This window comes from Hyperolius riggenbachi, chromosome 7, assembly GCF_040937935.1.
Source record: "Hyperolius riggenbachi isolate aHypRig1 chromosome 7, aHypRig1.pri, whole genome shotgun sequence".
Classification (NCBI taxonomy): domain Eukaryota; kingdom Metazoa; phylum Chordata; class Amphibia; order Anura; family Hyperoliidae; genus Hyperolius; species Hyperolius riggenbachi.
In genome coordinates this window covers 285,597,053-285,611,535 of record NC_090652.1, presented here as the reverse complement: position 1 = coordinate 285,611,535, position 14,483 = coordinate 285,597,053, and the positions used below count along the sequence as shown (strand labels likewise).

General features: G+C 43.6%; 1 protein-coding gene across 6 annotated transcripts in view; it reads right to left on the bottom strand.

Annotated features, from left to right (window-relative positions):
* Positions 1-14,483, bottom strand: part of LRP1B (LDL receptor related protein 1B) — a 2,031,260-nt gene that overhangs the window by 294,418 nt on the left and 1,722,359 nt on the right. For all 6 annotated transcript variants that reach the window (XM_068245873.1, XM_068245875.1, XM_068245874.1 and 3 more), the window contains 2 exons: positions 7,299-7,482; positions 1,474-1,559 (listed from right to left, as the gene is read on the bottom strand). In XM_068245873.1, the coding sequence (XP_068101974.1) occupies positions 1,474-1,559; positions 7,299-7,482 (270 nt within the window). The remainder of the gene's footprint in view (positions 1-1,473; positions 1,560-7,298; positions 7,483-14,483) is intronic.

Below are 14,483 nucleotides of genomic sequence, written 5' to 3'. Positions count from 1 at the left end.
ATAAGGGGGAAACAAGGTCTGGATGCGATGTAGTTAAACCTATTCTCACTTGAACACTCTCTCTATTGTTGCCTACTAGGATTTCAAACCATGCAGTGCTAAACATAGTCATGTGTGTTCCCTGAATACAGGCTTGGGTGGTCGATAGAGATGGTAAATGAGATGCAAATATTTTTCGAGTTGATGCAGTTTATGCAAAAATGATAATGGAAATGTGTACACCTTGAAAATGGATGTAACAAATCCAGCAGCCACTTAATTCCATTGGTCCATCTTCAAGCTGCATACATTTGTTTTAAAATTAACATAACATTTGCATGAATTGACCATAGGTAGTTGTCTGAAGACTAAACTCAGAGTTTTGTAGAACATCTGGGTAAGAAGAGGAACATTTTACAATACATCACACACAATTCTCAAAAGTTGGGACACAAATAAAATAAACCGGGGGGTCCATATGAAAATGGCGCCTGTGAATAATGGCGCATGGTGTTGCCGCTAATCCATTTGACGCTTATCGCTATTTAACTTTAAAGCCTTATCGCTATTTAACATTAAAGCCTTATTGTTACTTAGCGTTAGCACACAGAACCCTCTCTGTACCTATCCCTAACCCTAACACCCCCCTGGTGGTGCCTAACCCTAAGACCCCCCTGCTGGTGCCTAACCCTAAGCACGCCCCTGGTGGTGCCTAACCCTAAGCGCCCCCCTGGTGGTGCCTAACCCTAACCACCCCCCTGGTGGTGCCTAACCCTAAGCAACCCCCTGGTGGTGCCTAACCCTAAACTTGACAGTGTTACATTAAATCCATTCACTGTTTTGCAGTTAAATAACTTCTGCAGTTTGGCTTATGTAGGGCGCTATTGATAAATAATGTTACTGTGCACAATAACGTCTGCTGTTTGGCATATGAACAGCACTATTGATAAATAACATTACTGTGTGCCGTTTTTCTTCTTTTTTCCCTGTGCGCCATTATTATGCAGTACTAACGATAAATAGCGATAAGCGTATCTTTTTAATGCGGCGCCATTTGTATGCATAGGCGCTGTGCGCCATTATTTACTGATCCGACCAGGGGTTCTAATATTCTTCTGCCTCTGGAAAAAAAAAAGTGAAATATGTCCTTTAAGAGTCTATTGTTTTATGAAATATTCCTTCTTTTAATGAGGCAAGCTCTAAGGCGATCATCCACTTTCTCCTTTGACATCCTAGTTATGGACTTGTGCAAGCACAGAAAAGTAAAAGTGACTACAAACACTGGGGCCGATTTATCGAGAACATTGCAAAAAACAACACCAGCTGTCTTCAACAACCAATCAGAATACTTGTTGCAGCCAGCAACTGAAACCCGGTGGGCTGCTCTTCACAACCGCTCCACTTTTGCTCCGGTTTCCTTTGCAATCTTCTAGACAAATGACCCCCTTCAATCCTATATCATAGTGACAGCATGTACACTGTGAAACCTCTAACCTGCTTCAGCATTGTGTAATTGGATCCGTCAGTGCTCATCCTCCGTATCTCATGGTGGTCCGCCAGGAGTAGGAAGGGGTCTTCCGCTAAACTCAAACAAAATATTTTATTTCGCTTTAGCCTTTGCACAGGACACGTGAAACACCACACTGATCTCATTAAAGGGACTCAAGACATTAAAGGGACTATCAGTAATATTAGGAAGTGTCTATTAGGCATGTTGTCTTTATGTTATACATTTATATATATAGCTCTTGCTGTGTGTTTTATCACACTTTATAATGGACCCTAAAAGAAGCAAAGGAGACCTCAATAAACTAAAAGTATTTCCCTGGTTATTTAATTTAAAGGGAACCTGAGATGGAAAGAAAACAAAAAAATCATACATACCTGGGGCTTCCTCCAACCCCCTCTGGCCTGATCGCTTCCTCAGCACCGTCTTCCGCCTTCTGTATCCTCCGATGGGTTCCCGGTATCTTGGCCAGTCGGAGGTTACTGCGCATGTGTAGCCCAGCTGTTCGCGCCCGGCACGCTGCACTCCTGTTGTCGGGGGCTTTCTGTGCCTGCACAGTACTTCTGCACAGGCGCAGCTCTCTCCTGCCCATAGGAGTGAGATAGGGAGCGAGTGGAGCCGCACTGCGCATACGCCAACTGGCCAAAGACACCAGGAGCCCTTACGGAGCATACAGAAGGTGGAGGAGGGTGCAAAGGGAGCGATCAGGCCAGAGGAGGCAGGAGCAAGCACCAGGTATGTATGATTTTTTGTTTTCTTTTCATCTCTGGTACACTTTAAGTAAATTTTGAATTTTGTTTTTCCATCCGTATAGAGAGCTTTTAAATACTGCTAGCCCATTCGACATGCCATAAAGTTCTCCATTAAGGCATCCCAAGCCATTCAGGGCAATTCACTGCATGAGGATTTTTTTGTAGTGACCCTGATGGTCTTGGACCTCCATAACTTAGGTTCTCTAGCATGTCTCTTGGAGTAATGTTCAAGTCTTGTAGGATTTTTAGTGATGATGAAATGCATAGAGCGGGTAGGTGTAACTCCTCCTCCTCTGGAATCCATGCTCCCTACTAGAGACTTGTATTTCAATAGGAGGCTAAGGATCATGAGAAACAACAATGAAAAATTATTAATGCCCAATTCTATTTTATCAAAAATACACCGGTAAAAAGACTTCTATATCAAAAAGATTTCCAAAACACAAGGTCAATCCTTTCAAGAGGAATCATATAATCTTGACAATTTCGAACAAGAAATAAAGTGTACACTACAATGCAAACAAAGTGTACAATGTATTTCTTGTTCGAAATTGTGAAGATTACCAGTATATGATTCCTCTTGGAAGGATTGACTTTGTCTTGGAAATCTTATGATATAAAAGTCTTTTTACTAGAGTATTTTTGATATAATAAAGTTGGACACTAATTTTTTTTTCATTGTGGTTTTTCATGATCCTTATCCTCCTATTGAAATACAAATGTGGTGAACTACTCGTATGAGGTTACAGGTTTTCTTTCAATTAGTCATACAAGGTTCTTCTTCCAATTATTCTATATACCCTACTAGAGACTGGCAGTCATAAAAGGCTATCAATCCCTAGGAGGTGGAGCTTCAGCATTGCACCTCCCCTGCTATTTGCTTTACACCGTACATGTCAAACTCCGGCCCACGGGCCAAATCTGGCCCTCAGAGCTATTTAATTTGGCCCTCAATTGATTTCCCTACTTTGCATTATGTTTGGCCCACTATAGACCACCAGGGAAGCTATACAGGGGGGGGGGGACCCTAGAACATCAGGGAAGCCATATGGGCGAGGTAGGGGAAAGCATTAAACACTAGGGAACTGTATAGGGCAGGGCAGGGGACTCTAGACACAAGGGAACTGTATTGGGGAGTGAGTACCACTAGACACAAGGGAACTGTATAGAAGTTGGAGAGGGGCCATTTGACACAAAATAACTTTATAAGAGAGGAAGGTGGCCAGTAGACATTGAGGTTGGCCTGTTATTAGGTTCCAGTGTACAATTTTGGCCCACTCTGTATTTGAGTTTGACACCCCTGCATTACACCCATATGTGGCTCCCACGTCTTTGCTAGACACATGGCCTGCAACACAGGTAAGTAAAGTGGGAACTGTGCACCAGCACAAAGAAATGGGAACTAGGGACCTGCTGCGTCAGGTATTTTGAGTTTTGTCTTTCAAAACATGTGGCTTTAATTAAAGCACCACTAATGCGAAAAACTGTAAAATGTAAAATACATACATACAAAATATACATAGGAAAAAAAATACATACATATAAATATACATAGGAAAAAGTCATTTATAGTGCATTTTTCTCTGGTAGAAAGGTACATTTATATATTTGTTTGTCTTTTGTTTGTTTTTTTGTGAAAGTTGTCCTTTAGCAAAGTTTTCCATGCAATAAGTTAATAATTTACATACAACAAAATTGATGTAAAATATGTGTAACCAAACTGAGGCAACAAAATTACATTTTGCATACAAAACAATAAGCTTTATTTTTTTTTTTACTTCTGGACATGGTCATTTCCACGATGAAGTGACACCCCCACAACGATGTGCGTGGGAAGGGGTTCTGCCCTCACCTGCTCCCGACAGCCCTGCTTGGCATCATTTATTCAGTGTGATATCAGACTGTATTATCTGTATAGTGATGTAGGACTGATTGTTTCTGCTATGTATTGTCATCATTTCTAGTGGTGCCCTGCTGTGCCTCCTGCATTGTGTACTTATTATGCATGTTATCCTCGCCTTGAGCTTCATTAACTATTCATTTCAGATGCATTTTGCAGCCTATTTTGCACTTTAGGCTTTTTCTGATCTTTGTTGGGCTCATACTGTTTATTACTTTAGTGGTCCGGACCACAGTGTGATGCCCGCCCTTTAGATCCTTCCTACTGCCTTTATTTGTGTATTTATACAATCCTTGTGAATCATTTATCGCTGGCTAGGTAGCATCATTAAATCATCAATCAGATTTGATGTATGTGGAGTTTTTGTTCTGACAGTACTTGATGTGTTTTATTCATTTATTTATTATTATTATTTATTTAGCGCTGATGTCTTCTGCAGCGCTTTACAGAGTTTTTTATACTATACTGGACTATGGTGTCAGATGATAATGGTTGTGTAGTTTTGTGAATTTTGAGTACTGAGCATATACGGTTAATCACCTATTCACAAAGGACTTTTATAAGTCGGTTTAGATTCTTTGGGCTGCCTAAACACAATTTACATGCAAGTAGGAATGAAAGTCGGACACTTGTATATCATATATTTGTTACATTCGTTATGTATGTTATGTCTGGCAACTTTGGGTTCTGGCTGGCCAATATGCAAAAGGGCCATACTGCTGCAGCCAATGCCTGAAACAGGCATCAGTATCTGCATTTTTACTTGGCTCCTCCCCCTGTCGCTTGCCTCCTCCTCCTCCTCTCACCTCTGTCTGCAGGGAGGACATATACAGGGCTGTGCTCTCTTCCTCTCTGCTGTGAGTGTGGTGTGTCTGTGGGCTTTTATTGCAGCCTGTGTCACTGGTATTTGCTGCCTTAAAGGGATACTGTAGGGGGGTCGGGGGAAAATGAGTTGAACTTACTTGGGGGTTCTAATGGTCCCCCGCAGACATCCTGTGCCCACGCAGCCACTCACCGATGCTCCGGCCCCACCTCCGGTTCACTTCTGGAATTTCAGACTTTAAAGTCTGAAAACCACTGTGCCTGCGTTGCCGTGTCCTCGCTCCCACTGGTGTCACCAGGAACGTACTCCACAGGCACAAACCATACTGGGCCTGCGCTGTGCGCTACTGGTGACATCAGGGGAAGCGAGGACACGGAAATGCAGGCGCAGTGGTTTTCAGACGTAAAAGTCTGAAATTCCAGGAGTGAACCGAAGGCGGGGCCGGAGCATTGGTGAGTGGCTGCATGAGCACAGGATGTCTGCGGGGGACCATTAGAAGCCCCGGGTAACTTCAACTCATTTTCCCCCGACCCCCCTACAGTATCCCTTTAACACAAGCTGTAATGAGACACCACGCACAGCAGGGAAGGAGAGAGTGCTGGCACAGGCTGCCCTGCATATTTCCTCCCTGCAGACAGATGTGAGAGGAGGGCACAGACTGCCAATTCTTGTATTGGCTGGCACAAAGTGACCAACTTTGGGATAAGTGTGTGTAGGCCCGGATTTACCTCACAGGAGCCTATAGGCACAGATGCTCTGGCACCTTAGACTTTGCTTTCCACAAACCTACAAACTTGCGCTGAATCGCACCACAAGTGCGCTGGCTGTCCCAGCTGTCACTCCTCCCTTACTTCCCTTGCCCACTATAAGTAGCTACAGGTGCCCCTTATTATTATGTAGCTAGAGGTCCCCTCAGTATTAAGTTGCCCACCACTAAAGGGAAATCTCGTCAGTGGAATGCCAAGAGCCTGGTGAGTAGCCTCTCATTTATACTCATCAGGAGTCTGCACAGGGAAGGATGGAGGGAGGCACTCAGTTAGGGGAGTGAGCCGCCTTTCTATCATCAGGCGCCTCTAGGCACATGCCTACAGTGCCTTACGGTAAATCCAGCCCTGAGTGTGTGTTTGTGTGTGTGCTTCAGAGACATATCAGTCTGACACAAGTACACACCTCTACCCATGCCATGGCTGTGGGTGGAGTTCCCCTTTAACAAATGGTAAAAAGAACAATTCCCAGCATGCATCAGAATAGGCAGCTTCCTGTAGGCATAATCACTTGACTAAAGTAAGGGACAATGAAAGTTACAACTATTAGTACAAGTGCCATGCTGTATATTTGATGCTGCTGGGAGTGCAGGCCAGTCATTCCAGGCAAATTCATTTGTTGCCTATAGTTTGCATGTAACATTCTCAGACTACAAATGTCTGTATAAAAAACCTTCTACATATATAATGCTATAAATCCCTTTTAAAGAAAACCTGAAGTAAAAAAAAAAAAATACAGCTTCTGATATAATTAATTGTATGTGTAGTATGGATAGTGAATAGAACATTAGTAGCAAAGAAAGTAGTGTCATATTTTTATTTTCAGTTATATACAGTAGCTTTTTTTATAACATTGCATCAGACGGTCACAGTTGCAGATTTAAAACCGCACTCTTTTAAACTATAAAACAAAGCAGAAATAATGACCCTTTGAACTTTCCTGCAGTAAAGCCTTATCCCAGGCTGTTTCTCACATTTTCTTGGCTGTTAAACAGCTTCAGCAAACAGGACTGTATTCCACCCAGTGGGTCGAAGTGCTCGGAGAAGCTCTTTTGCATAGATAACTGAAGTTTTTTGTTTAACTCTTCCTGTACTGGAAAACAATACGAGACTCCTTACTTTGCTACTATTGCTCTATTTCTTAGCTGTACTACGCATACATACGCATACATTTCATTATCTCATAAGTTTATTGTTGCTTCAGATTTACTTTAATAGACACTTCCGCTCACCTATCCAAGTCAGCAGTTTTGTGGGCTAATCCAGTGTTTGCAGCCTCAGCGGCGCCGCCTGCGCATACTAAGCTGACCGCTTCAGCTCTCAAAATGGCAGCTGTCATGTTCCAAGCTCCCTTTAATTAAGAAGCTGGAGCCAGAAGCAATATCTGGGCATTAATCTAGAAGAATTCATATTTCCTCTTTACCCTAATCTAGTGCTGGGAACAGGAACAGGTCTCGGCGGGACACAGGGAAAAGAAAAGATTGAAATCAGATTGATGATTCCCCGGACTTGCATAAAGCTCTTCATCTCCCCCCCTCCTGCGTCCGTCAGTAGGTAAATGCCATTGTGATACCTGCTAGAGATTTGCAGCCCTTCGGATTCTCGGGGTGTATTTCATAGCCGTCTGTACACAGGCATTTGTACGTTCCGTAGGTGTTGATGCACCGCTGGCTACAGGGAAAACCTTCCGAGCATTCGTCAATGTCGACGCACGTCTTGCCGTCACTCTTCAGCCGAAACCCCGGCCAGCACTGGCACTACGGGGGAAACACAAAATCTGCATTAATAAACTCGCCGCGTGGTCGTCCTGTCTGACTTTATTCAAGGGCCACTCAACGTAAATGACAGCTTGGCTTTCATGATGCTGTAGGAAGAACGTTTACAAATCTCTTTGGAAGGGATTGAAAATCAAAATATTCATACTGCGGTGCTGTACTGAGCTCAATACAGAAAACAGCGGGTGCCATAAATATCTATGCACATAGCTCACACAGAGTACAAGCAGAAAATACAGCGACACAAGTGTAAAGCTCCATACTATCATTAACCTTGGATTATTATTTTATTATTATTATTTAGTATTTATATAGCACCAACATCTTCTGTAGCGCTGGACAAAGTATAATATGTTATCTGTTTTTCAGCTTCACCCTGCGCCCAAATTTCCTGACACCGTTTTGCATGTATCATAGTCTAAGGCAGGCATGGGCAAACTTGGCCCTCAAGCTGTTGAGGAACTGCAAGTCCCACTATGCATTGCAGGAGTCTGACTGCCACAGTCATGACTCATAAAGGCAAAAGCATTGTGGGATTTGTAGTTCCTTAACAGCTGGAGGGCCAAGTTTGCCCATGCCTGGTCTATGGCCAATTTTGGAGGAAGCCAATTAACTTATCTGTATGTTTTTGGGATGTAAGAGGAAACCGGAGTGCTCAGAGCAAACCCACGCAGACATGGGGAGAACATTCAAACTCTGAGCAGATAGTGCCCTGGCTGGGATTCAAACCGTGGACCCAGCACTGCAAGGTGAGAGTTCTAACCACTACGCCTCAGTGCGGCCCAATCAGTACCCCCTTCCCCATGAAAAATATTGACCTCTTTTTCAAACAGATCATCAGGGGGTCTGTGTGGCTAATATGTGGTGAAACCCCTCCCACAGTGTGATGTCAGGGCCATGGCCCTGACAGTTTCCTGTCTGTGAACTGTGTTACATTGTGGGAGATAACAGTTGTTTCCGACTGTCAAGCAAGCAGCATGGACGAATTACACAACAATAAATCATTTCTTGATCTATCTTCTTTTTTTTTTTTTTACTTCTAACTTGGAAATGTATTGATCATTTTTTCTTTCTCTGTATTGATTGATTATACCAGGCGGTAAACTGGGAGCAAACTGGGTCTCTCCAACAGCTCCTGAGCCTCATACCAACAGGCATAGGTATCGCTATACCTCAAAACCATCTGCCTGTTTATATTATCTCCCGTTCAGAGGCAGCTATACATGGAAATGGTAAAAAAGCCATCTCCTGCTTAAATGTTCATGTAAAGACAAAGAAGAAAATCTGAAAGTAAGCTAGTGCTGCAAGTACACCACTGCCTGTCTTATCTCTCAGAACAGGGATCGATCTTCCATGGTCTGCTCCCGAGAATTACCCTGACACCCTGGAGCTCTGACTGTTGCACCTGTAGCCCTAGGTGGTGACTACAATTGACATTGGAGGCCAAAAGAGAAAATAAGGCAGGTAGCACAGAGGCAAACATCAAAATAAGATGCACGTAAATTTAGTCAACCCAGTAATGCCGAAACTAAAATATTGTTATTAAATACCAATATTTTACAATTAAAGTGGAAAATATCAGTATTAATTACTGATATTTTACTATGGCTGAACTTAACCCTACTCTCACACTGAACTCTCCCCCCTGATTCCTAACCCTAAACCCCTCCCCCCATACATACACACTACTTTCCGGATGCCTAAGGCCCCTTTTACACTTAATCAGTTGGTGTGCGTTAGTGCGCGTTGGTATGCATTTTTTCCATAGCAATGCATTGGGAAGAAGATTTCAGTTAAAATGCATTAAGTGTAAAAGAGGCCATAGGAAAACATGGGCATTATTTTGGAAATTAGGTTTCTTTCAGTTATAACTGAGAGCAACTGATTAAGTGTAAAAGGGCCCTAACCCTACACCCATTCCCCCAACGCAAACAAAACCTGCCTGATGCCTAACACTAAATCTCCTTCCAGCACACACTACCTGCCCAATGCCTAACCCTAACCCCCCCCCCCCGCCCCCCAAACTACCTGCGTGATGTCCTAACCACCTGCCACTGCCAACCCTGCCCCAAGGAAAAAAAGTTATCGGGCACCGCCCAAATTACGACTCAATGCCAATATTTCTATAGACGCCTATGGCGGTGTCCAAACTTACAGCACTAGTAGGTGCCCAAATTTCCTGCTTCGAGTACAGAGACAAGTCCATAGCAAGTAACTGCACAGATGTATTAACTCTACAAAGGAGCAGAAGAATGTAACAATCTGATTGGATGTTCTAAATAGTTTTGTATGCACAAAGCGCAAAGCTCAACAACATTATCTTTCTTTGCAGTAGTGCATAAAGAGGAGCTGTTGCGAAAATCTTAAAATGTAAAACACATACAAATATGAAGTACATTTCTCCCAGAGCAAAATGAGCCATAAATTACTTTTCTACTATGTTGCTGTCACTTATAGTAAGTAGTAGAAATCTGACATTACCGACAGGTTTTGGGCTAGTCCATCTCTTTATAAGGGATTCTCAGCATGGCCTTTATTCTTTACAAAGACATTACTTGAAAATGATTAATACAAAGATGCTGGCCAGCTTCCCTGCCCGCTACACGGAGCAACTGCTATTCACTAAGTGTTTTTAAAAATAAAGAAAACCCTGAGAACCCCCCTATGAGAAGATGGGCTAGTCCAAAACCTGTCGGTAATGTCAGATTTCTACTACTTACTGTAAGTGACAGCAACATAGGAGAAAAGTCATTTATGACTCATTTTACTCTGAAAGAAACGTACTTCAAATTTGTATGGGTTTTAAATTTTAAGATTTTCGCGACCGTTCCTCTTAAGCAACAAGTGGCAAAAAGCCACACTCTAAATTGCTCTGCTAGCACTAAAGAGCTTTTATCAGAGAAAATCTAATGCAGTGAACCTGTTTTAAAGTTCCAAATCCATCATGTCTGCATTTTACTGCATGCTAAAAGTCAGGTTTCGCTGATGAAGCAGCACGGTACTTCCTGGTGGTCTGGTAGTAAAATCTATCATGGTTTTGCATCCTACAAGTTTATAGAAGGATGCAGGCAAAAGCCTAAGGAAGAGCAGCGGGTAGATGGATAAAAAATGGGCATCGTTATGCCAACACAGGCCTGAGTATACATAGGCCTGTTTTAAAGCAGCAGGGACAGACATACCATGCCAGGAAAAAACACATATATAAGTAGATACACTGTTCGATAGCGAGCAGGATTCTGTGAACATCCACTGGTCACATTTGCGGCGAACAGTGAAAATTTAGAGTGTTTGATTCACCCTCTATACATTATCATTGAGCTAAACTTTGACCCCTTACCTCACAGTCAGCAGATACATAGCAGCCAATTAGCTAGCACCCCTTCCGGAATCCCCCACCCAGTTATTAAAAAGCAGTTGCGGTGGACATTTTGGATTAATTCTCTGCTGGCTGCTGACTGTTAGTGAGAGCAGGGTCAGACTTGCTGCAGATATGTAGGGAAAGCATTAGCTAGGCCTGTGTTCTTGTTCCAATCCTCACTTGCTGTGAAAACACCCCAAACAGCTCTTTTGAGGGCTAGCACATCGGTCTTCTGTGTTTTTTTTGTTGTTGTTGTGTGTGACACTCCACAGCCCACTGTCACCCAGAGCTGTGTGCACACTACTGCTGTTGCCTCATTAAGTTGCAGGCACAGAACCACTCCAGTGCATTATTATTTCACTGTATTCTGATCAGGGGCGTAACTAGACTTAAAAGCCGGCCCCCCCCCACTGCAAATTTATAGCATGAGGTGCAAAGGATTAACTGATTATGCTATTTTGGTGACTCCACCCCCTTTGGCACCTCCCTTATTCCTTATTTAAAGCAAACAAGAACTAGCTGAGATGCCATTGGTAAGGGGTTATTAGCAAATACTTAGTGCGCCTCCCATTCCCCTCTGTCACTCACCATTCTCCTACACATAGTCCCGTTGTCCTTGGTGACTCTGGTGACTCCAAACCTGGACATACTGCGCAGCATATTGGCAGGATATCCGTTCTGCTCCCCTGCAGCTACGCAGAGTGATGTCAGAGGATAGGAGCACGCTCTCCTCGTGTCTCCTCTCAGAATGTGATGCTTGCTGCAGTGGAGCACGCACACCGGGATGCAGGAGTAGGGGGAGCCAGCACCTGCCTGCCCTGTGACATCACACCACAGGGAAGCACAATGGACATACTGTACATGCACAGCGCAGTATGTCCGGGTTTGGATTCACAGAGGATAACTGAGTGTGGGAGAATGGCGAGTGATGTAGGGGAACGGGAGGTGCGATAAGCATTTGCTTATACCCCCTACCCACTGTACCTTCACTTTCTACCAAAGTCTTTCGGCTCAGGTATCCTTTAAATGTCCAATGATTGGGAGATGGTGCACATTTTATTCTTATTTAAGCAGCTTGGAAATGGACCAATGGAATAGGTTGATCTTTTTAATAAAAATAAATACATAAAATAATCCAAAAATAATCCAGTCCAATAATCCAAAAACTTAAAAATACTCTCTGAAACAAGCACCAGTATTTGTTGGGTTTATTTCATATATCACGCACTGTGACTCTAGAGCACAAATCAGACAACGCCATCGGCAAACTGAACGCTACAGGCAGCCCACAGAACCGCTGTGACTTTGAATGATTTGTTTCAGGTTATCATCATCATTTTGATCTTCTCCCGACAGGTTAGGCTGTGAATCAGCACTTCAGAACATGAAGTAACCTTTAAAAGCGTTGATTCAGTCTATTGGGAGACGGAAGGGGGGGAAAAATGCCAAGAAAAACACTTGAGGGACCTGGGAGGGCAAGAGACTATTAAATGCTATTATTGCTGTTGTGCAGGGCTGAAGTTTACAGCGCTTAAATTGTGTGCTTGAGCCTGGAGGAAAGCAGGACAATCATTTCTCTACAGCAGTCATTATTCTCAGTACAAATGATTTTCTTTGTATACTTTAAATTGCTATATTTATATATTGCATATTCCACTGACTGTCCTGAAGTCTTGTCCTGCGGTAGTGGCAATTGCCCTCGTGACCCCTGCTGTCACAGGGAGGGCCTTACAGCTTGGGGGAGTCCAGTCCTCTGGGTATGCAGAGCATTCTACATTACCTGTTCGCGGCAGCAATACGGTTCCTCTCCACTCCCCTTCAGCGTACAAGTGAGTAGAGTCAGCCAATCACTATGCGACTTCTATCCATGTCACATGACAGATATCCGCAAATCACTATGCGACTTCTGTCCCTGTCACATGACAGACCTCTGCGGGGTCTCGCCACTATGAAGTTACACTGCTGTAAGGACCCAAATGAAGGTCCAGTTTACACTGACCCGGTTGACCTGTTCCATCTGAATTTTAGTCAGTGGATTGCACTGGCATTTGATGACTGGCACACATTTGCGCCCGAGTGGCAGCATACTCTGGGATGGAATCAGTGAAGACAGTCCATCTGACAAAATGGCTGTAGTATAGTCAGCATAGTGTGAACCCAGCTTACACACATTGGGCTTGATTTACAAAACGGTGCTAACTTTAGCACTGGCCCTTAGCACGTCTAAACTCAGTTGAAATGTGAGAAGTAGTGATCGTGCGCAAAGTACCGCGCGCAAAACATTGCGCGCGCACTGCACAGAGCGCAGGGCGCTCCGCGCGAAGTGCCCACTAAAGCCTATGGGACTTAGCGCGCGCATAGGACAAAGTTTTGCGCGCGGTACTTAGCGCACGATCTGATTGAGAAAACTGGTGCTAACCTACTTAGCACCCTGGTTAGCACACCTTAAGACTTTAGACGTGCTAAGTAGGTTAGCACCGCTTAGTAAATCAAGCCCATTCAGTTTTATCGGCCAATTTTACCACTTCCGTATAGTATGAGGACCAGGGCTGCTTGTAAACATACACAAACCATATATAACCATGAGAAACAATGATAATAGGGGTGATGGACAGCACAATACAGGTAATAAGCAGTAAAACACACAATGCCAGATCATACATTGGAGTAGGAGTCAGTAATTCAGGTTCATGTTATTCTGTAAACAGGATGCACGATCAAGTAGGGTACACAAGGAGGGAGGGTCCTGTCAACGGCTTACAATCTATAGGGAGGGGGTGGGGACACAATAGGAGGAAGGCTGCATAGAGAAGTTCTCGGCAGAGAGAGTTAGGGCATTAATAAGGTGAGATAGGCCTTAAAGAGGTGATTTTTGAGGTTTGAAGCAGTGTTGCTTGCGAATTTTCGCCAAAGCCATTTTCGCATCGAAAATCTCATTTTCGATTTCGCCGAATTTTCGCGAAAATAATTACTATTTTCGCTTTCACAATTAATTTTCGCCTAAAGTCCGTTTTTTCGCGTTGAATATCTAAGCCCCCTTAAAAGCTAGAATCACCAAATTTGCAGGGTATATTAAAGAGATATGTGGGTACAAGAGGAAAAATAATTTTTTCAAAAAGACCTTATAGTTTTTGAGAAAATCGATTTTAAAGTTTCAAAGGAAAAAAAGTTTAAATTTAAATGCAGTAAATGACAGTTACTTAAGCAAACCTAGAGGTAGTGTAAATCTACTAATAGCAAAAGAAAGGGCCAACTGCCAAGTGCAAACTGCCAAGTGCCAAGTGCAAGGGCAAAGGGCCAAGTGCAAGGGCAAAGGGCCAAGTGCAAAGGGCCAATTGCAAGTGCAAAGGGCCAAGTGCAAAGGGCCAAGTGCAAGTACAAAGGGCTAAGTGCAAAGGACCTAGTGCAAAGGCAAAGGGCCAAGTGCAAAGGCAAAGGGCCAAGTGCAAAGGCAAAGGGCCAAGTGCAAAGGACCAAGTGCAGGTTCAAAGGGCCAAGTGCAAAGGGCCAAGTGCAAAGGGCCAAGTGCAAAGCCAAAGTGCAAAGGCACAAGTGCAAAGGCAAAGGGCCAAGTGCAAAGGCAAAGGACCAATTGCAAGTGCAAAGGGCCAAGTGCAAGTGCAAT